At 42.2% G+C, this 23,723-nt stretch overlaps 1 protein-coding gene across 1 annotated transcript in view; it reads left to right on the top strand.

The window, feature by feature from the left end:
• The window catches only part of EDNRB (endothelin receptor type B), a 34,067-nt gene extending 14,589 nt beyond the window's left edge, over positions 1-19,478 (top strand). Inside the window, exons 4-8 of the mRNA XM_063126078.1 lie at positions 40-244; positions 2,574-2,723; positions 3,853-3,986; positions 6,376-6,484; positions 14,283-19,478. Of these exons, the coding sequence (XP_062982148.1) occupies positions 40-244; positions 2,574-2,723; positions 3,853-3,986; positions 6,376-6,484; positions 14,283-14,414 (730 nt within the window). The 3' untranslated portion in view covers positions 14,415-19,478. The remainder of the gene's footprint in view (positions 1-39; positions 245-2,573; positions 2,724-3,852; positions 3,987-6,375; positions 6,485-14,282) is intronic.
• Positions 19,479-23,723: the final 4,245 nt, after the last annotated feature.

Consider the following 23,723-nt stretch of genomic DNA (forward strand, 5'->3'; position numbering starts at 1 on the left):
GCCTCAATCTATGGTCTAATAGCTATTTCTTATATTTAGGTATCGGGCAGTAGCTTCATGGAGCCGTATCAAGGGAATTGGCGTGCCGAAGTGGACAGCAGTTGAAATCATATTGATCTGGGTCATGTCTGTTGTTTTAGCTGTTCCTGAAGCTATAGGCTTTGATCTTTATCCTTTAAACTACAAGACACAGAATCTTACAGTTTGTCTACTTAGTCCCCAGCAAAAAACACCTTTCATGCAGGTAAGCCGCTCTCTCTGGAGTCAGCTGTTTCTGTGCTGCTCAGCTTATTTATTTATTTATTTATTTAATGTATATTCTCTTCCTTAAAAGAAAATATGGCTCAGGATGATTCAGATGAACACACATATACACACACAAACACACAATGTGTGTTTTTCCCTCCGATGTAATGAGGGTTGTAGCACTTGCCTGTCGCCGAAAGTGTGTAAAAATGTGCTGTTCTACTTAGGCTGAAAGTGACCCAGCTTTGCCTTTTTCAAATCTTTAAAGTTCCCTCCCACTGGCTGTCCTTACATATGAGGAGAAGTTTGAAGTGCTTAATCACCCTGACCTTTCCCTTTTCTTTCTCTCTTTTCCCTCCTGGGGAAGAATGAGCCCCTGTTTATTATATTTACCAAAGAGGAAGAGCTGTTGGCCAGGCCTTTTCCTTCCATTGTTATCGCATGCAGCTAATCTTCTCCTATCAGTTGGGAGGAAGAGCAGGGAAGATTAGCCACAGAAGAGAAGAGAATGGTAGGAAGAAGCACGACTGCTAGCTCCTCCTTCCTTGTGAGGATGAATTAGCTGTGGGAACTCAGATGGGGGGGGCAGACCCATTGAATGACCAGCACCAGAAACAGAGGTGCAAGAGATCGAACAGGGCCCCAGCATCATGACCAAGCCAGAGTCAGAACCCATCAGTTTGGAAGTCCTTGATCCAGGGACCCCTGGAGTGGGAGCCTACGAGCCCAGGACCTCATGTCTGAACCTTAGGAACTGTCCGCCCCGCTCCACACCAGGGACCCACACCTCCAGGTTGGCCCAGCAGCACTGCCAGCAAGCGTGAGGGACATCACAGAGAGGAGGAGGAGTGCTAGGATTTCCACTTCACAAGGAAGGGGCGGAGCCTAAGAGGAATGATCTGAACTTCAGGCATAAGAGGCTTCAGTCAAGTCCCAAACATTGTTGGAGCAAATTGCTCTCCAGGAACTCACCTTGCTCCATTGTGCCCTGTGGGCTCCTTGTCTGAACCAGTGGAGGGCAATAGGAAAAGGAACCTTCAGGATTCTATATAGAACTAGTCTGATACTCACATGATGAGTGTGACTTATAGCTTGGCTCTAAGAATCTCTTCTAAGGGAATGGGCAGCAAAGTATCTAAATATTTCAGGCTATTAGTGTGCTACAGTTGATTGACATAAGTATTTCTGGAGAGCAAAGGCTGGCAGCACTTTTTATTATTATTTGCAGGGAAGCTGTTGTCCTTTGCCATGCACCTAACCCTTGCAAAGGATTCCCTGTCCCTCTGAAAGGTAGCTGCAATCTTCACAGTAGCTGAGGGGGGGGGGAATACATTTTCCCAGAAAGAATATATTGTTCCCTGTTGTGATGCCAAGTATTCGGGGGGGATTTAGCCTTGAGAGGGCAATTCAGACCCTTTAGTTTTATGAAAGACCTGCTCTTGGTTGAGATGAACGCCTTAGCTAGATGCGGCGAAATCCCGGGGTGATCCCCAAGATCGTCCCTGTGCGTCCACATGTTGTACAGGGGATCCCGGGATCAGGGAAGGATGATCCCTTCCTTGCCCTGGGATCTAACCCTACACTTTAGGCCTGCTTCTTCCGCAGTCTCAGGCGTGGCTATGAGGACTGCCACAATGAGCACCTCCACTTCCAATTTGCAGCTGCACCCCAAGTGGAAAGGCAGGCCAGTAGAAAGAAAGTGGTGGCTATTAGCCCCAATTCTGGTCTGTCCAATTGTAGGCTGTGGTCAGATCCCAGAGGCCAAGGACATCTCTACTGAGTTCTATGATTCACCTAATTCAGAGCAGAGGGGTTAGCACTTCCTGCATCCTTCTGTCCTACTCATGCTCTTTCATCATGCGTCCTGAGAGAGACATGGAGGAGTCCTGTCCCCAGCTTGATTGGTGTTAAATAACTGCTGGCAGGTTGAGCCCTCTCTCTGCCTCTGTTCCTTCTCTTGCGAGACATCTGGGTCCTGTTCTACCACAGGTAGTATCCCCCTTGCTTCAGCAGCAGGGTCCATCTCTGTTGCTGTAGTGACCAGGATGCTACCGCCTTGTTAGGCAGGATGCAGCTTTTCTCCCGTAGCAGCCAGCACCACCGTTCTTCTGGCAGATCAGCCTGTAGTGAGAGCCTGGGTCCACATGCCAGAGACGGGCCTCGATTTGCAAGGCAATTATGAACTGGTTTCTACATGGGGACATTGGTAGAGTGCTGATCAGTTAATTTTGGCAGGTGATGGTCTGGACATCATTGATATGCATGTTTCCTTGACTGCAACTAGGAAACAAACTCCTAATGTTCTGTTCCCCCCATCCTTCTCTTAGTTTTACAGGAAAAATAAAGATTGGTGGCTCTTTAGCTTTTATTTCTGCCTGCCCCTGGCAATCACTGCTCTCTTTTATACTTTGATGACCTGTGAGATGTTACGAAAGAAGAGTGGGATGCAGATTGCTTTAAATGACCACTTAAAACAGGTAAAGGCTTATGCATGAAACCTCTGTCCTTACTGAAAGGGGTAAGCACTAAAGTAAGTTTTCCACACAAGTTTTCTACAGCTGCTTGTTGTAGCAACCGGAGTAATGAAAGGGCCTTCACTGAGCCCCAACAGGTTTGGCAAAGATGGAGAGGGTGGACAATAAGTAATGGGTGGGAAAAGCCATGAGTGCCGTGGCATACTGTTTCACTGGGGGATTAAAAGGTACAACATCAGTATCCTGGTTACAACCCAGTGTGTGGTGCCCTCCACAGGTTTTGGCCTTCAGGGATGGCCACTTGCAAGGCATTGTGGGGGTTGTAGTCCAAAACATCTGGAGAGCATCAGGTTGCCTAGCCTTTTGCTAAATGCACTGGCCCATTTTGTTTCCCCTGCCCAGTCTTTCCAATGCTTTCTCTTTAGAAATGGAAGATGGGGGAAGTGAAGACCAAAGTATGAAGATGGGATGCCATACCCTCATGGGATCTGGCAAGGCATAAAGATGCACACCCCCAAACAGTTAGGCTGACAGTATACCAATGATCATACTCAATACTTGTCTCTTGATCATAGCGATTCCCACTGGTTCCCCAGTAACAATAATCACAGTCATGGAATATATGCAACCAAGTAGTACTAGAAATATTCAATGGCATTGGTGTCATTTTTTCACGAATGAGAGGCCTTGGGTTGCAGAAAGTATCCAGGGGTTATAGCCAATGATAGAGGAGACCCATTGAAATGAATGGGACTTAAGTTAGACTAAAATTGGATACAAGCCATTGAAAACAACCCACATTTCTATCCTTTTGGTAGTTTTGTTGGTTGGAACAATTTAAAGTAGATCAAAGTGCTATGCCTAATAAAATACACAAACTTTCCTTTGGAACGGGGAGAAGACGGAAAGCCTTTTTCCTACTTGCTCCAGCATCTCTGAAGCTTTGCCTAATCCCCTTGGCTTTTCATAGCATAAATCCGGAAGCATGATTCAAGGGGTGTTCTGATGTATGTAGAATAAACATGATGAATCCAGAGATTGTTAGGGATCATTTTCAAATTGGAAAGTTCAGCTACTTTGACTGCTTATTTTCCTTTATTTCTTTTTTTCAATGGTGCTTCTTTGCTTTCAGAGACGTGAAGTGGCCAAAACTGTGTTCTGCTTAGTGCTTGTCTTTGCATTATGTTGGCTCCCTCTTCATCTCAGTAGGATATTGAAGCTCACGCTTTATGATCAGCATGACCCAAATAGATGTGAATTTTTGAGGTAAGATGGTTATATTGGAATACCACTGACACTAGTTTTCAGCTATGCTTCCCAAGAGAGTGCTGCCATTCTGATTTTTCTGTCCCAAAGGATATGTTTATAATGACAATCACAGAGCTAGTTCATGCAGCTGGTGGCCCTATGCCATCTCTGCAAGGAACCCACAGGGCTGCCAATGAGTTTGCAGTTCAGCCAGGAGTACCTTGAATACCAATCGTCTTCCAGCACCCAAACCATCACTGGGAACGTAAGAACACAAGAAGAACCATGCTCTCTAGTCCAGCATTCTGTTTGTACAGTGGCCAACCAGATGCCCATGAGAAGCTCACAAGCAGGATCCGAGCATAAAATCACCTTCCCACTCATGTTCCCAGCAACTGGCATTCAGAAGCATACTGTTTCTAATGCTGGAGCTAATATATAACTATAAGAGAGAGCCAGTTTGGTGTAGTGGTTAAGGTGTTGGACTGGGAGTCAAGAGATCTGGGTTCTAGTCTCCACTCGGCCATGGAAACCCACTGGGTGACTTTGGGCTAGTCACAGACTCTCAACCCAACCTACCTCACAGGGTTGTTGTTGTGAGGATAAAATGGAGAGGAGGAAGATGTACGCTGCCTTGGGTTCATTGGAGGGAAAAAAGGTGGGATATAAATGCAATAATAAATAAATAAATAGTGACTTGCAGCTTATGATAATCTTATCCTGCATGTACAACCTCCATGTGGTTCATATGTCAACCTTCTCCAACCTGGTGCCCTCCTGATGTGTAGGACTACAATTACCATCCTCCCCTGCCAACTGGCCCAATGAGAGCAACATGTTGGCAGGGAACAGGTTAAGGGAGCATCAGACTTTCACAATAAAAGCAGCATAATCTAGGATGGAGCTAGAAAGAAATTCCATGGGCCTAGAAACTGAAGGCAGTAAACTCCTGGTACAAAAGATTGGAAAGACTCTATCTCCCTTTGCTCTGCATTTATTCACCACCACCAGATAAACATTCTGTTGTTCCTTCCATCGTGCATATCAGATTTTCTTGTTAATGACCTGTTTTCTATTTCCTATTCTCTTGATTTCCTGGACAAGCCAGGAAATGCTATTTGCGACCTTTTCCTGATATGATTTGTTAAAGCCTGTTCTGTTCCCAAGGAGCCTTTCCTAAATTGTGGATCCCATTGCCCACTCTTTGCAGGAAGCACTGCTTACACCCTAGAGTAAAATGGCTAGTTTCTTCTGGAAAGACACAAGAAAGATGTTCTCCCGAATCATCTCCTTCCAGAAGATGATGCAATTAGCAGTCTGCAGTTCTGCTTTCACAAACAATGAAACCAATTCCTTCAAAACAAATACAACAAAGGATGTTTATGTGCCAATGAAGTTGGAACTTTTAACTATGGTCATTGCTTCATAGCGTTAATTTTAATGTCTTACTTTTGTTTGTTCCTTACATTTATATTCCACCTTTCCTCAAAAGAACCAAAGGTAGTGCACATGATCCTTCTCCTTCTTTCAATTTGTATCTTCGTTTCCTCCCAAGAAGTTCAAGGCAACATATATGGTTCTCCCTACCTCACAACCATTTAGTAGAGAGCCAGTGTGGAGTAGTGGTTAGAGTGTTGGATCCGAGTTCTAGTCCCCACTGGGTGGCTTTGGGCCAGTCACTGACTCTCAGCCTAACCTACCTCACAGGGCTGTTGTAAAGATAAAATGAAACAAAGGAGGACTTTGTAAGTCGGGATATAAATATAGTAAATAAATAAAATCTTACCACTTCTGGTAAACAGCTTTTGGGAGAGGCCATAGCTCAAGGTGATATAGCACTTGCTTGGCATGCCGAAGGTCCCAGATCAATCCTCGGCTTATCCAGCTAGGTTGAGGAAACAACTCTGCTTGAAACCCTGGACAGCTGCTGCCAGTCAGTGTCAATAATACTCGGCTGGATGGACCAATGGTCTGACAGCTTCCTATGTTCCTAGGTGTGTTAGGCTGCGAGAGAGTGACTGGCCCAAGATCACCGAGTGAGATCCATGGGTGAGCATGGTTCCCCTGATCCTAGTCCAACACTCTAACTGTTACACCACACTATCTCGTAGCAATACATTGGGCTTGTTGAGATGACACGCTAAGCCATGGTTAGGCCACTAACCCTTTTACAGCAGTTGATTAGTGACCGTGATTAAACCATGGTTAATGCAGCCACCATGGTTAGGAATGGTTCACACAACACACTAAGCCATAATATTTAGCTCAAAATGCTTAACCACCATGGCTTAGAGTGTCATCTGAATAGGATCATTGCCTAATATATCTTTCATATTGTAATAAACCCTCAGTATGTAATTTTAATAAGCAACTACATTTATTTTTCATATCTTTTTTCCCCATTCAGCTTTTTGGTTGTGTTGGACTACATTGGCATCAGCATGGCATCTCTGAATTCCTGCATTAATCCCATTGCTCTCTATTTGGTGAGCAAAAGGTTCAAGAACTGCTTCAAGGTATGACATCTTCATTAAATGTTCATTATTAGAAATGAAGCTAGAGAGTATCAAAGGAAAACTCTAGCACACCTAGCGCTGTAAACTGATGTCTGGAACTATTTTGGAATAAATGGTTTGAAGACTGCAGAGAGGCAGTTCTCCAGAGAAGAGCACACAGTTGGGTCCTGCTCCCACAATAGACTATGGAATCCAAAACAAACTAAAACACCCACCAGGAAAAGGAGGTGTTCCATAGAAAATGATGGGGAAGTCACAAAAATGCTTATGGAACCCATCTGCTGTTGTGTGGCAATGCTGGCAGCTGCAGAGTGGGGGTGAAATTGACCCCTACGTAACGAAAATACCCAAAATGCAATGAACATTGAAGCTGTTTCCTTTGTCAGGATGAAGAATTGCTCATTTCATAGTCCACAGACAGCCCAGAAGGCTGCAGGGCATATTTTACAGTTCACAGCACATTGTCCACAATGTAGAAATAACATGATTAAGCATGAAATATATCCAAATGATGTGTCACTGGGTGGAATTCATACAGGTGTTCTTATGATCCCTATGCTAAAATGCAGATTTGGCATAAGGATTGAAATGGTTAGAGTTTAAGTCAAGGGGAAAATGTTTGAACCACTCAAGCATAGAACCCTGGACATTCCATTATATAAGTACTAAAATAATCTCACCTTACCATGCAAGTGGGCCCACACCACATAGGCCTGCCCCAACATTACATGCATGACATAGATCCTCCTGGCATTCTCAGACACATGACGCAAATGTCTGCTGAAGGAAGGCCTATTTGTGTAGAGCAGGAGTTGGGAACCTCAGGCTCAAGGCCAAATCCGGCCAACCTAGAGTCCTAATCTGGCCCTCCTGGGATTGTTCATATGCCCATGCCCCCTTCCCCTGACCCACCCCTTTTCCATAACTGCCAATTGTTTGTTTGTTTTCTGGCTTGTGATGTGTCCACCCACCCACCCATTCTAAAAGGTTGAAATGTCTTTCCTAAGGCTTAGATATTGGCAGTTGAAGTACAATATGCTGGCATTTATTTATTTATTTAGGAATTTTTAGCCCCACTCCATTTTCTTTCAGCCCCACCCACCACTGGAATGTGGACCCTGAGAACGTCTCCAAAATTGAATTTGGCCCTCAAACTAAAAGATTTCTCCCACTCCTGGCAAAGATCTATAGGCATGCCAGTCTCCATGTAAGCTAGAACCCCAATAATGTATAGGCCTCCCTTCTGTATATGGCATGAATGCCGAGGGGGCCCTACACACACAAAATCATGGGTTGAGGCTATGTGGTGCAGGCCTGCTCCCCGCTTGCATGGCAAGGTAAGAGGCTTTTGGAACACCCGAATAGGGCTCAAGCGTTCTTTGAAAGACGCTGGAGAGTTAAGCAACTTCCTTAACATTTGTAGTGCAGCATACGGGGGTAGCGTTCCAGTCATTATAGGTTCTATAGAAAGAAGAACAAATGAAAAGAATCTAGATTTGATTAATTTGCCTTATGCTATCATAAGGCAAACCTTATGCTATCATGAAGGTTTATCACTCGGTTTACAGAATCATGTGGTAAAGTCCTTCACAGATGGAGGTGGGGGAGTCACATGTTTTAATGTTTCTCCATATGGAAAAGAAAAGAACTATCATTGCAGGAAGTGATATAAGCAAGAACATTTTTACTTCATTACAAGAACTGGCCATTTACTCCTACCCTCTGCCTTCATTACTTATCCCATGACTTCTGTATTCATTCAGTGGTCTTTGATAAGGATTTTTTCCAAAAGTTTTTTGAAAGTGCAACATGATGCCCATAGGAACCAATGTGCCCCCAGATGCCTTTCTTGGCATCCGCCAAGGTGCCTTACCCCTCATACTTAAAAAACAAATAAACTTTTTCTTACAAGCAGACAGGATTGGTTGTTGGTGCTGAAAACTGAGTTCAAAAATGTTGTTTACTGTGTCAGGGCGTAGACTTCACCTCTGCCTTGTGTTCAGTCTTTTGGTCTGGTTAGTTGGCCTTTACCATGGCTCCTGTGGCAGACTTTGTGGTAGTTTCTCAAATTGCCAAATGTGCCCAAGGCCCCAAAAGGTTGCCACTCCTGATCAACCAGGTCTCCCCTATCTGTGTAATTCCTGAGATGCTCAAGTTGGTAAGTCAAGACTTCCTTTCTCAAAAATTCTTCTGATTCTTCCTCAACAAGATTTGTTCCCTGATATGCTTAACAACCAATTTACCCAATCAGGCTAACTGGCCTGTAATTTTCTGGACTTCTCTGTCCCTGGATCCCTTTTTTAAAATACGTTGGCTACTTTCCAGTCTTCTGGCATGGAGGCCAATTTTAGTTGCAAGATGCACATTTTTGTCTGCGGCTTCACATTTGTGTTCTTTCAGGAACTCTTGTTTGGATACAGTTCAGACTTGGTGACTTGTTAATTTTTAATTCATTGATAAGCACCAGTATTTCATCTCTTGCCACCAATACAGCTCATTTTTTCAGACAACCCCTTTAAAGAAAAATTGTTCAGGTGTGAGTGTCTGTCCTACATCCTCCACAATTAAGATAGGCACACAAAAAATCATTCAGCTTCTCTAATCTCTCTGTCATCCATTGCCATCTAATGGTCTACCTGGCCAGTTTCCTCCTCCTGACACATTTGAAGTCATGTATATTATTGGTCTTCACCTTTTTCTCAGATTCTCTTTTTGTTTATCTTATCATCACATTTGTTCTACCAGAGTTTGTGCTCTCTCTTCTTTTGTTCATCCTTATTCGGGCACCACTTCTGTTTTCTGAACAAAGCCATCTTGTCCTCCATAGCTTCCTTTGACTCTGCTTCTTAACCATGCTGGTATTCTTTTGCATGTGATGCTGCCTTGATCCATTCTAGCAGAGCTTCTGTTGTCATGGTTTTAAATAACCTCCAATCATTTTGACTCTGCCTTACAACTTCCTTTTAACTAAGTAATAACACAGCAGAATAAAAGACACCATCTGAAGAGCTGAAAATATATATTTTTATTGCTTGGGGAAAATAAAAAAGGTCTTTACTTGGCACCAAAATGATATCTGATGCCCTGGGGAATTGCATCCTCCCTATGGCCATTCCCCACCTTACATCTGAGAAGATGTGAATCGCAGTGGTCCTCAAGTCATGTAGGACTTTGAAGGATAATGCTAGCTCTTTGAATTGAGCTCAGAAATTAACCTGGAGCCAATGAAGTTCTTTCAGCACAATCAAGATAAGATCCACCTGCCCAGTTCCAGTTAACAGTTGTATTTTGAACTAATAGTAGCTTCTAAACTATCTTCAAAGGCAGCCCATATACAGTGCATTGCAGTAGTCCAGCCGGGAGGTTACCAGAGCATACCTAACCATGGGCAGGCTATGTCTATCCAAAAGGGACCACAGTTGGCAGAACATATTGACCATGATGGACTTCTTTTCAGCTTTTCTCTTACATATACTGTATATTGAATGTAATAGGACTGTGGTCATTGTTCTCAATTGGTTTGACAAAGTCTGTGTCTCACGGCAGGCCCTGGGCCCTCAGGATCCCCTCCTCTAAAAATGGTATCATGAACTGCTGTTAAACCCATCTCTTTATAACACAGTCTCATCCATTTATTGAGACAACTCATTTCTGCTGATCTTGCTGGCCTTGCACATGGAACAGATAGCACCATCTTACCAGGGAACATCCAACCTAGGATTTGTATCCACCGTTAGTCTAACTTAACAAGTCCCATTTCAAGGGTCTACTCTAAGTTGGACTCACATTGGATGCAACCCTAGGATTTCAACTTCCTTCCAGTAACCAACATTTTTCTTCCAGGACCATATCACTCCATTTTCCAATGTTGATGGTGGTGCCAACGTACACCATGACTATTGACTCCACCCCCAGTAAATCCACATGACATGTGATGGCTACAACTTTCGCATCAGGCAGGCAAGTCAACCATGAAATCAACAAGGACATCACAAATCCATCTCTACGTTCTGCTGACCAGATCTTCTACTACTAAGCCCCTCTGCCCCGCTCTGGAGACGTGTCCTTGGCATGAGAGTGTCCTTTCCAAAGAAATGTTTTCCTCTTTCCCTGAAATCCTCATTCTCCCTGACAGCAAACAAGGGAGTGGGACATCTCCACCACATCCCTAAAGATCTCATACATAGGTCTCTCTTGCCTGGCTCAGTTTCTTCAGACCTTGGCCTCAAGGGAGAGAACTGGGTCTTTGACAATCAGGAACTTTGTTACACACCCACAATATCTGTTCAGCAGGTGAACATGTCACTGGACAGCTCCCACACTCCTACTGGCTTCCTGGCTCCATAAATGCTTTTATCTTTAAGGTTTGTTTATATGAAAAGCTAGGTTTTTATTCAAGAATCAGGGAGCTGGCTTGGAGCTTGCTATGAACTACCCTGACCACCTCATTTTGTTGCTAAACTCTTGCAGGTGCTTAATTCACCCATTCACTTTCCATTTTCCTTGTTACTTTGCTGCTGGGCCTCCTTGCTCATAATCCTATACCCCCTTGCAGGGTAGCCTTAAATTTACCTTCCTGACTTGCTTCCTCCAATTTCTCTAGGGCGTGCAGACACTACAATTGGTGAAAAGCTGGTGCACAGTATCAGGGTCATGTCACACCTGTCTTGAAAGACCTGCACTGGTTGCCAATGCTTTCCATGCTCAGTTCAATGTGTTGGTTTGAATCTAGGACCAGGCTATCTAAGGAGATGCCTGTCTCATTATGAACCAGCCTGCTTATTAAAATCTGTAAGAGGGGCCCTCTTGAGGACACCATTACCCACAGAAGCCCATTTCTCAGGCTTATGTAAAAGGCCTTTCTGTGTTACTCCCAAACTGTGGAATGTGCTCCATCAAGAACTATGACTTGCCATCACTCCCTTGGCTTTTAGAAAGCATATGAAGATGCATCTTCTTAATCTAGACTTTTAAATTAGTAGTTTTAATGTATTACCATTCTAGTGTTTTAAATGTTCTTGTTTTTATTGTTTTAAGATTTTGTTTTAAATTGCTGTGTACCACATCAGTGGCTTTTTTAGCAAATGAGGTGGTATACAGAAGGAAATAAAGAAATAAATAATAGATAGTCCATTAGGTGTGTGACTCAACTGTTAGGGGCACTCCTTGCTTGTGCCTGATTGTTTAACCTACCCCATCTCCTTGGATTTTCATGTACAACATATAGATGAAATTTATATGTTCTCCTATTTTACACACACACACACACACACACACACACACACACCTTCTTTCTCCCTTCGTTGTGTCTCTCCCTTTCTAAAAGATGAGGTGAGAATGTGTGATAATGCACACTCCCGACTAGCCTCATACTTTAGCTGGAACCTGTCTTGTGTGTTACGCTTGGGTTGGGTGAACGTGCAATGTTTGAGCTCGTTGAGGTTCTCCGCTCATCACCTTGTTCTGTTCCCAAGCATGAGCGTCTTTTCTTTTTTTCAGTTAGGAAAAATGTGCATCTCACCTCCCTCCTATAGACTAAACTGTGAGTATGGGGAGAATTTGCGCTTATGTGCACTTTTGGAAGTGCGCATGTCCAAATACGAACACAAGTTTGGAAAATTGCAAAAATTTCCAGAGAATTGCGTTCCTGCAATCAGAGCTGTGAACAGGACACGTTTGCATGATTTGCAAACAGGAACATCAGGAATATACATCCTTATATTACATAGCTTCGTTCTTCTTAACATATATGCTGTTGAAGACAATGTGATACAATCTTTTGTCTCTCAGCATCCTTCATTAATTTTCCATACATACCTGCTTTTTCCTCCATTAATGGTGGACCCAGTTTTTAATGCTTTCTTCTTCTGTTTCTTACTGCATGTGTACAATTGCACCCATCTGACACTCCCCACCCCATTATATTTGCTGTAGGGTCATAACATAAATGTCAGGCTGAGATTTAGGCAGGCTCTGAGATCATGATATAGCCATGACCTGCTAGTGGTTCTGCTAAAAGACATTAGCAGATGAAATTGTCAAGGCATTTAGGTGAATTGGCACATGGTGCAGAGTGACTAAATAAAAGGAAAGGGCCAAGACATCAGAAAGAAGGACAGTAAAAGATCTGGTCTCAGAAAGATTGTTACCTCCTTTTTCATGAGGTACAAGCTTTTGAGGGAGCATCCAGCAAATAGATTATGTCAAATTGTGTTCCTTACTTGTACAGTTTTCCATAGCTGATCCTGAAAAACTACTGGGCTGGATACATTCCTAAGGTCCTTGTGGTAAGGAGTTATAGAAGGGTCTTCAGTGTAGTGTCCGCAGCCACTAATGTGCCTGCAGATACTGCTTTTAGTGCCTGCAAGGCTCCCTGCTCCTGCTGTGTCTATGCTCTGTGTGTGTTGTGTGTTGTGTGCATATGTGCATTAGCTTGTTTGTTTGGGTATAGTGTATGTTTCACCGCATTTTTGTATATGTGCAGTGTATGTGTTTCACCTGTTTTTGTGTGTGATATGATGTGTATTTCTGAGCATCACCTTCTTGCCTTCTGTGAAATGGGTATTTTGTTGTGTTTTGTGGAGGTAAATACGGGATTTGGTGTTTGAGGCTCAGACCTTACTTCTGTCTTGTACTCAGTTTCTTGACCAGGGCCAGATCTTCACCAAGCAGGATATAACACTTCAAAAGAGGTTTGAAAAAGGTATATGGAGTGTGTCCTGGGCCCCAACAGTTGTCAATACTGTTATAAACCATTATGAAGCAGTGGTGTAGATCCTGCCCAGGTTACTTGTCTGTGAACCACATTCGTTTGCCTTCTGTGAAATGGGTGTTGAAGCAGAAAACTATGGGCTCATCATGAGAATGATTTTTGTGTTTTGGAGCTTAGCACCACCACCACCACCACCACTCTCTTGCTCTCCCTGCCTTGATCTTAGGTTCTTGGCCAAGCTACTTTTTTATAGTCTCACCAATTTGTCTTCTGGGAAATTAATATTTTTGTGACCATCCATGTCCAACGTAGCATCCCTGAGCTAAGGCAAGCAATGGGCTTCTGAAGAACTGGGTTTTGTCCTTGGATCCCTGAGAATTGTCAACCAAAGGCTTGCTGGCTAGAACCCTACTCATGCATTCTTTATGTGTGTAACCTGTATATGCAAGGAGGGGAAGTCCTAATTTTCCAGGATTCTAAATTGCAAGTAGAGCATCCATGGATGGAGGAGGCTTCCCACTGTGGACAGTCACTGTCTACACATAGAGGGCAATGAGGACCAGGGAAAGCTAACACACTACTCTCCTTCCTCGGCTGCATAAGAATACAGTAATATATGACTTATTACTCAAGATCTACCAGACTGATTTTGCTCATTTTTATTTTAAAACTGAAGCTTGAGCAGTGTAGATGCACAGAACATTTTGAAACTCTGGGAAATGTTCAAAGCTCAAGCTTTGACAGGCAGGGCAGCCCCTTCACTAGCGTATTAGGAGGAGGGATGCACATTTTAAAAGTCAGGAAAAGAGGATTCAGGGAGAAGTATGACACACACGGACACCCAAGCAATTGGTTAGGGATCTTTAGTAGGTCCACCTTGTACTTTAAGATGGAGTGGAACTCCCATCATTCTCGGCCAGCTTGTCCAACACACCTGAGCAAGGCTGAGATAAACCATTGAGTTGTTCATTATAACAAAAGGGGAAATCGTTCTGGATTCTGTGTCCAAATAAGCAGCAGTTCTTTATTTGAGTGCATTGCACAAAACAGCCTTTCTAACAGGGATTCTCTATTCTCTTTCAACAGTCATGTCTGTGTTGCTGGTGTCAGTCCAAAGATATGCTATCCCTGGAAGAGAAACAGTCCTGCTTAAAGTTCAGAGCCAACGATCACGGATATGACAATTTCCGTTCCAGTAACAAGTACAGCTCATCTTAAGCAAGAGTGCATACACTCAATTCTTGAGTTATCTTTCTTAGCGTGGGTGATGAGGACTGTTTTTATAGACCGCAGATTTGGGGGAGGGGGGAGAAGCAAGTTTGAGGTTTGTGGAAAAAACGTACAGCCTCAATTCACAGTCTGTTCCAATTGTAATTATGCATGGTGCCTGTAACTGTTCAAATGCATGAAGATCACCTGGAGAAGCAAACAAAAGGAACCCGTTTTTAAAGCACTTAAACTCTTCGGATTGAGCACTTCCAGATCATCCTGAAATCCTATAAATGAAATAACTGTGTATTCAATGAAGTAGACCTGGGAGCCTGAGTAATAATTCTATATAGTATACTCTGACAATTCTCAGGACTGTCAGCTTTGTCTATAAATCGCTGTAACTTGGGGGGGGGGGGGGAATACACAGGCATGTGTGTGTTTGTGTATGTATGTGGGTGGGTGTATGTGGGTTTATATACATGTGCGCGTGTGCGTGTGTGTCTTTCTATACAAACACACACACATATCCCCATATCAAATGTACAGTTTTATATCATGATGCATATAATGATATATGCATGACGCACAGATGAACTAAATCCCTGTATTAAGAGTTTTAACTGCATGGGTGGGAATAAAAATTAAAAGGGTGCAGTCAGACTCAAACAAATTTGTTCTTACTTGCTGTTAGGCAAGAAAATGTAAGCATAGCATCAGGGTGGAGGAGCAGCAGCAACAGTTGAAAGCAATAAAATTCTTTTTTTAAATGCCAGCAGAGTCCTTAAGCCATGTGTATGTGACTCGTTAGTTGAAACCGAGCTACGTTTCTCTGAATGGAGATTATGACTAAAACCAATTTTTCATCAGAGGAGCAGAAGTTGTGAGCCACAAAGCTAAATTGCCGGGCAGGCAGAAAACCCAGGAGGCTTATCGGGGGCGGAGGGATGGTGAGCCACTTGACATAACCAGGGTTGTTGAACCACTTTCAGCCCCAGGGTTGAATTCCATTTCAGAGATGCCCTTGGAGGCCAGATTCCAGTGGTGGGTGGAGCCAAAGGGGTGGAGCACCAAATACCAGCATATTCTAGCTTAAAGCTCTAACAGCCAGTAACGTAGCTTTAGGGGAGGCATTTCATCTCTGACGTGGCCATCTGGGGAATGCTGGAATGCCGGATTGGGACTCCGGGTGCACCAGATTGGGACCCCAGGCCAGAGGTTCTGCAGCCCCAACATAAACAGCAGGCTACGCTTGGCATAGTGAGCCATAAGTTTGGAAGACCTGCATTTGTTTGAGGTGAGGACCCAAAAGCTAGAAGAGCATACAGCAATGGAGCGCAATGCATCTTTGGAGACAGATTTTTCTTTCCCTAGGGGAAAATATATGTTTACCGGCTGTGCTTGAGAAATAACAGTATGCAAGCAGGGATGGCTTAATGGCTTCTACACAGCTTTCACCTGCCCCTTGTCCTCCTCAAGATGCTTTTATTTTACCCTGAACACCTCAAGGTTCAGGGCAGCGTTTTGTTGGCCCCACCTTGAGAAAGCCACAGCCTCTCCCTTGCAGCAACAACCTCTGACTAAAGCTGGAGTAACCAGACATCACCCACTACTACTCTGGAGCTCTTCAAAAGGAGCAAGCAGCCCTTTGGGATGCTACCATAGTGCTACCATATTACCATATTGCTTCCCTTACTGTGAAGATGTGGGGGTGTGGGGTGGGGAGGTGATTCCCATGGAAAAGCTCAGAAGCAGGAAAGGTGGCTAAACAAGACTTGAGTGGGTTGGCATGGGTCTTCAATGCCCTGCCTACCACTTTGCTCCTCCCCAGGGTTTGCAAAACGAGGCCACATTATACAAAGTAGCAAACATCACAGAATAAATTCTGTCAATTTTCATAATTTATGCAAGCCACTAAATTTACTTCCTCTTTCTGTCCTCCCAATAGAATTTGGATTGTGTGAGTGTAAGATTTTTTTTCTTAGGGTGTAACACACAGCCCTGAATATGCCACCTCCCAAATTTCAGATGTTTGCCAACCCCGGTATAGATGAGAGTATAGCTCTTCTCCAGAGGGTGCTTCCAGACAGAGGGTTCCTAGCGCCAACACTCAAAACTCATTGTGTAGCTTTTCCATCTTTCTTTTTCCTTAGTGCATCTTTTTTTCTTGTAAGGAAAAAAAGATGGGGAAAGTGGGGGGGAAACACGGGAGGGGCCAACAAATGGAATACAACGACGTCAGGATCTCTCTTAAAATTTCATGAATGAGGCAGTCAAGCCCTCGTCTTGAAGCACCCTCGGCAATGCTTTCCTACATGTGGCAAGAGGTCACCTTTGCTATTGCTATAGCAGAGGAAGTACCCATCTATTCACAGCTGCCATTAGTGGCCATTGGAGTTGTGTGTATTCAAAGCGTTTGTGGATCCCACCCTTGACTTTGACTGATGTTCTTAGGGGCATTTAGTCCTCCTTTTGTAAATACTCCAGCTGAGACATAACTAAACCTAGAGTAGTACGTGATAAAATATGGGCAGGCCCTGGTATTAACAAGAGAAAGAGAAGCATGTGCTCATAATAAACACAATGTGGGTTGCCTGGGGCAGGTCACATTTTTGTGTGCACAACAGAGATAGATGATTACTTTGTAACTTAACATAGATGTAAACTTATTTTCAATGCTAAAAACTATTAAAGTTGTTTTGAGCGATACAGGCTCAGAGCTGGAAAGCCTATATTTGAACTTCAAGACCATCAGTCCCCTTATACTGCAGCAGGATCCACTGTCACAAAAGCATCCCTGGCTGGCCCTATCACAAGGTACAGCCATCCCAGGTAGCAGATTTGGGGCATTATTAAAGGATGGTAAATTTCCAGAATGTTGTTATTACTTTACCATGGAGGAGTGCAGAGTTGACTTCATGGTCGCAAAATGCCTTGGACTGCCCCAATAATAATAACAACAATAACAATAATATTTTTTGCCATGAAGTGCCTTTAAAATTATGAGATTGGATGTCTTCATTGGTTTCAATGAAACTATGCCAATTTATAACCTGTTGGGAACGTCATTTAGGATGCAATTCTAAATTGTGCAGTAGGGAGTAATCCTCCATTGATCACGGAAGGCGTTTCAAATGGCTTTCGTCCTCAGTGTGTTTTACCATGTATAGTGGGGAGGTGGGAGCATTACACCATTACACCTCTGCTGCCCTCATCGCTTTGAGCTCATAACACCACCTATTTGTGGCATTAAATAAAACTATGATGAAATAATTGTGGGTTGTTTTCTATCATTCTCGAAAAATGGAAATTAGGATGAAAAACTACTGTGTAAGGAATCAAAGGTCTTGTGGTCCTAGATCTCAGTAGCTTGAATGGTATAACAGTGATTAATATGCAGTACACGTTTTATTTATGCTCAAAAATGGCAAACTAAAGTGTCCGGATGAATGTCCTAGATGTCATTTGAATGACTTCAGCCATGTTCTTGAAGAACTACATGTAGCCCCCACCCCACCCCACCCACGCACCCCACACTGCTTTCACCTTAATCTTATTGTGCTATTTAGCAGTTTGACTGAGGTGAAAAGTATTAATGCTGGCACTGCTGATCACTGATAGTAGAGTAGTATTTTTATGCTGCAATCCTATACTCACTCACCTGAGAGTAAGCCCCATTAAACTCAATGGTGCTTACCTCTGAGGAGACACAGACATAGGATTGTACCATCCATTTCCAACATTAATGCGTAACCAAATAAACTGTCAAGTTGAATCTGCTTAATATTACTGCTATTGTTTATAGCATTACAGTACTGTATGTATATGATATTTGTAATTCTATTTAAAATGTAGTTTTCTTATGGGGGTATTTTTCTCCCCTCTATGAGTTGATTGTTACGTGGAGACCTCTAAGACTGTTTCACACTTTACTAAATTCCTCTGTGGAAAGCATCTTGTATAGATCCTAAAATGTGACAATCCAGTGCATGGGGTTTTTTTTACAAATTGCCTTCTGTATAGAAATGTGGTCATATGTGAAGTATATCTTAGCCAAACATATATTACAGACACAGAGCATATATGCTCCATAATTTTTAGACAATTGTGCATACTAAGTATATAATTCTCACATTTTTTCAAGTATTTAAGAATAGTAATTTTTCCACAAACTCTTAATTTAACCAAGCAATAATGTAAGCCAATTAAAGTTGCCAGTGTTTTCACAGGTTTTCACTTGTGCCTTTAAGAGTAGCTTGACATGCAGATATTAGCAAGTGGTGATGGTTATCTCCATGCTGCCAAAAGCACCACTGTGGATTCCTGCAGATCAAACTGCTGATCCAGGCAACTGTCCAGGATGGTGTTTTTTCCTTATCAGTTGGCAACCCTAATGCTGATAGGCAGGTGAGTAATAAGATGAGCCTAGAAGTAAGTTTAAAAGCTAAAGCAGTCATAATAAAGTAGTACCTGTTACATATTGTCAGATATTTTCTGAAAAGATGCAAACTTAAGGTAACTTTACAGATGAATACATAGTCAGAAAGAGGCCCCTGCCTTTTTAACTTGGTGCTATTTTGGTGTCCTGGCTTCGGATTCAGAGTTCTATCCAAACCATTGGACCTCACTGTGCTTATTTTGCATACTTCAACTCAATTGTCTCAGACTGTACTTTTTGCATTCCTTTGCCATTTGACCCAGCGTGTGTGTGAGTGTTTGTAACATCGCAAACATTGATTGGATAAATAGTGCCGTGTAAATTTTCATTCAGTTTCATCTTTCTAAAGGATAACAGACACACAAAGTGGTGTGGCATGGTTCTTGTTCTGATATCAACCCCCATTTCTTCATCTCGGCTGAGTGGGTACATCCATGGATTGATTTGTACTGCTTCTCTTACCAGTTTTACATCAAATTAGGCTGCTTGTTGTAGCTAATTCCCCTTTTTTAGTGATAAGTTTTATGAACATTTAAAGTATCTGTATTTTTGCTTTTTATGATTACTTAAAAATAACCATTAGTGTTACTACAATGTAAACAAATTGAATTCTGAATAAAGATGCTTGTAAATTGTTTATTTATCTAAAGAATCTCTGGTGGTTCCCCCGCACACATACACACATCACTTATAAAGCAGTTTCATGCTGAAAGTGGTTATCTTAAAAGAATTTAGCGTAATAAGCAAAAACACATACTACTGAAATAATGGATATAAAGAACCTGTTCAGAAGACATGCTAAGCCATGGTAGTTAAGCATTTTGAGCTAAATATTATGGCTTAGTGCATCATGTGAACCGTTCCTAACCATGGCAGCTATATAATCACGGTTTAAACAAACTTACTAACCATTTGCTGCAATAGGGTTAGCGACCTTACCATGGCTAAGCATGTTGTCTGAACAGGCCCAGTGTTTTCACGCTTATAAATTTGAAGTATTATTGTTAGGGCTGCATGCCTTTATCAATTTAATCTATAGATTAATCAATTAAAGCTTTCGTTAATTGGTAGGTGCCAATTTTAATTGGTGAGGAAATTGTTTAATTGCAGCTTGAGATTAAGGGCACACTTTATTTTTCAGTGACTATTTTGATTCTGGCATGTTACTATAATAGCTAATAAAAAAAGAAAATATTAATGATTCTCTTCTAACTATGAATAGTAGTGGGTGGTTGTTTTTTTTATTAAATGGTAAATTATCTTCCATTTCCTTCAGCACCCCTAATGGGGAACTATATTGAGGTTCTGGTAATAAGCAAATATATTTAAATATTCCCAATTGTTGAATCCAATCAATTAAAAAACAACTAAGGCTGCAATCCTGTGCCTACTTTCCTAGGAGTAAGCTCCATTTAACTCAGTGGGACTTAATTCTCAGTAGTTTTGTAAACCGCCCAGAGAGCTTCGGCTATGGGGCTGTATATAAATGATGATGATGATGATGATGATAATAATAATAATAATAATAATAGACATGCATAGAAGTGCACTGTAGTACTATCTTTATTTGACAGGTAGAAAATGGGCTCCAGGGTCCTTTACAAATCAAAATGCTTGGGAGGAGGTCAGTATTTATATTACTTGGTTAAATGGTCACTTCCCAACTCTGGCTGCAAACTAACACAATATGGAGCTCTGATATTCTTATGGTGCTCTATACATGATGTTCTGTGTGGCAGAGCTTACTTACACTGTAAAACCTCCATTCCTTATGTTCAGCAGTCCCTGTGGCATAGAATAGACCTCTGTAGTGTACTGAGCTTCACTGAGTACACCCAAGGCAATGAATATTGGTGTTCGCTTAGTGCCATCATCTTAATCCTTCCTAGAAATAGACCATACATGTTTTTAAGACAATAGCTGCCATGAAGAGCATTCAAGACAGCCATATTAGGTCACCTGCTTACCTGCTTATAATCCTAAAAGGAGACTGTATGTAATAAGCTGCTGTTGCCTTCCGTATTGCATGGAAGTTAAGAGCTTGTCTCCCAACTTCTGCCTTAAATAGGTTTACTTAAGCCATCTTATCTGCTTTCTTACCTTTTAATGTCTTCCAGGCACTGTGATCCTCAGATTAGCAATCCTACAATATTATTATATTGTACTTGCAGTTACAAGTATTCACACACACACACACACACACACACACACACACACATCCGCAAATATATCAGTAAATAGACAATAGCCCTATTCAGGTGATCTAAAACAATTGAGGGCCAATGTGTGGAGAGGGAGTCAGGATCACGGTAGCTGGCCCCACCGCTAACCACATGTTGTGCACACACGAGCCAGGCAGATACCTTGTTTTGAAAAATAGAGACAAGTGCTTAATATTCTTTATTCATTTAGTTCAATTTATTTTCCACCTTTCTTTCATCATGAAACTCAGGCTGGCACTCATGGAGGTTCTCCCATCCAGACACAGACCAACTTAATTTCAGCAAGATGGCTGCATTACATGCCCGAGAGCGTGTCCTTCAGCAAAAATCTTGGGGTGAAGATCCTGTGTGTCCCCCATTCCAAGAATATGTATATTTACAATCATTGCAATATGAATATTTGAAAATTTGGTCATAGCTTGAGTTTCATAATTTTAGCTGAGGAAAGGGTGCAGAACTCTCAGCTCACGGGCTTAATCCACCCCATGGAGCTTCCTATGGTTCCTCCCGGGATGGGAGAGGAATCCTCCAGAGGGGAAATCTCCAACATAGCATTTATCTCAATTTCAAGATATTACAGCATTCTGTTTTAGGCAATATGTATACATACTGCAATAGGGTTATCTCATTCAGGATCAAGACAAGCATATGCATACATGCAACATGAGCAGACTCAGGCTCCCAGCACAGAACCATCTCACACACACCCAGCTGCAACATCTTTTTGGGACTGGGAGCTTAAGAGGCAGGCTTCTTTGGGGGTGTTGTGTATTTTAAACTTTCTTTTTTTGTACATTTCTTTTCCTATGTTTTAAAATGTATGTTTTAAACTTTGTAATACCGCCTTGAGGCCCAGTATTGGGCAAAAGGCGGAATACGAATAAGAAGAACATAATTGCTCTTCTATAAGCAAGCAGGGACTGTTTAAGCAGTTCTCTGCTTTTTGTTTTGGCCAAGCACTGATGGAACACATAAAGCAGGGGTGGGCAACTGGTGGTCTTCCCAATGTTTTGGCCTACAACTCCCATTATCCCTCACCATTGGCTATGCCAACTAGGGCTGATGGGAGTCATAGGCCAAAACATCTGGAGGGCTACAAGTTTCTCAACCCTGATATAAAGGGACAAAGTCCTTTGAATGGAGCACAAGCTACTCACTCATCTCCATTCTCTCCCAAAAAAATAGCAAATGTCCTCACTTCATGACTCATACATGCTTGGAACGGATCAGTCTGATTCCTCAAAAGACATATGACATCTGAAAGAGCAGTGTTAGGGAACTTGGTTCCCTCTAGATATTGTTGGACTGCTACTTCCATCAGCCCCAGCCAGCATGGCCAGTGACCAGGGATGCTAGGAGTTGAAATTATATAGAATGACATTTAAGGTGGCACAAAAATGAGAGGCTAGCATACTACATAGTTGATTGCATAACACAGAAGATAAAGCAGAAATAATCCTGGAAGCCCCACAGGATTCCATTAAAACAAAAAAAGTTCAAAACCTGTATCTTCAAAACTTGCAGTTCAATTCACAGCCCATGAAAATAAAGTACTGAGATGTTACAGTCTGCAAAGCTAAGCACAACGGCTTTGGTTCCATCAAAATCAATAAGGCTTTCATCCGGGTGGCTGTGTCAATGCAATTGATTTCTGCAGCAACAGATTGTCTTAGAATGAATTACATTGTCTTTGCGTGGTTGTGAGCTGCACTCGACCCATTATCCTAAACAAAAGTAGGATTTCTCAGTGGATTTTGTTAGATACAAATTTTGCTGCTTTCTGGATTTGTAGAGAAAAGTTCATAAATCGCATCACATGCCTTCGGGCAGAGTGTGTGATCAAAATATTGTAAACATAGAGGGAATGGCCACTGAAATCAAGTACAATTTACTTCCGTTTTAGGTAATGAAGATCAAAAGTGCAAGTCTCTAAACCGCCCAGAGAGCTTCAGCTATTGGGCGGTATAAAAATGTAATGAATAAATAAATAAATAAAACACATCTTACAAGTAAGGTTGATAAAATGTAAGAAGGGGGGGAGTGGAATTTTGGAACTTCCATTAAGCCAACTACTCCTTTTCTTACTCAGCTCTCCACCACAGCAGTCTGAACAAGGATGCTGTTGCATGAACAGCAGCACACCGTGGATTGAATCCAGAAAAAGGTGGTAAGCCTATACTCACCTGGGAGTAAGCACCACTGAATTCAGTTGGATTTACTTTTGAGTAGACATGTATAGGATTGTGCTGTTAGTTGATTGCACTTAGGTCCTGATTTCCATGGAGCCAGTCCTGTATCTCTACAACTGAAACATTCATATTTAATAGAAATGAGATTGCTGTAAACAAATAATTAATGTGTTAATGAATAAATCTTCGCAGAACTTTCTGGCTGCAGTGAGCCAGTCCAACAATCCTTTTAACTTTGACTGTGATTTTAAAAAATAACCATTTCTTTGTCTTGCATTCCATAATTACTTTAACACACACACACCAACACTACTTAATGGAAATAACCTTCACTTTTGCTCTATGGCCAAACATCCTTTGTGCCTTTAGAGGAGCAGGACACAGAAACAGCCACACCTAGCTGCTAAATCCAAACATGCTGGAGTTATCACAACATCCTCTGTGATGCTTTTCCTGCCACCCCTCTCTC

Source organism: Elgaria multicarinata, chromosome 5, assembly GCF_023053635.1.
Source record: "Elgaria multicarinata webbii isolate HBS135686 ecotype San Diego chromosome 5, rElgMul1.1.pri, whole genome shotgun sequence".
Lineage (NCBI taxonomy): Eukaryota > Metazoa > Chordata > Lepidosauria > Squamata > Anguidae > Elgaria > Elgaria multicarinata.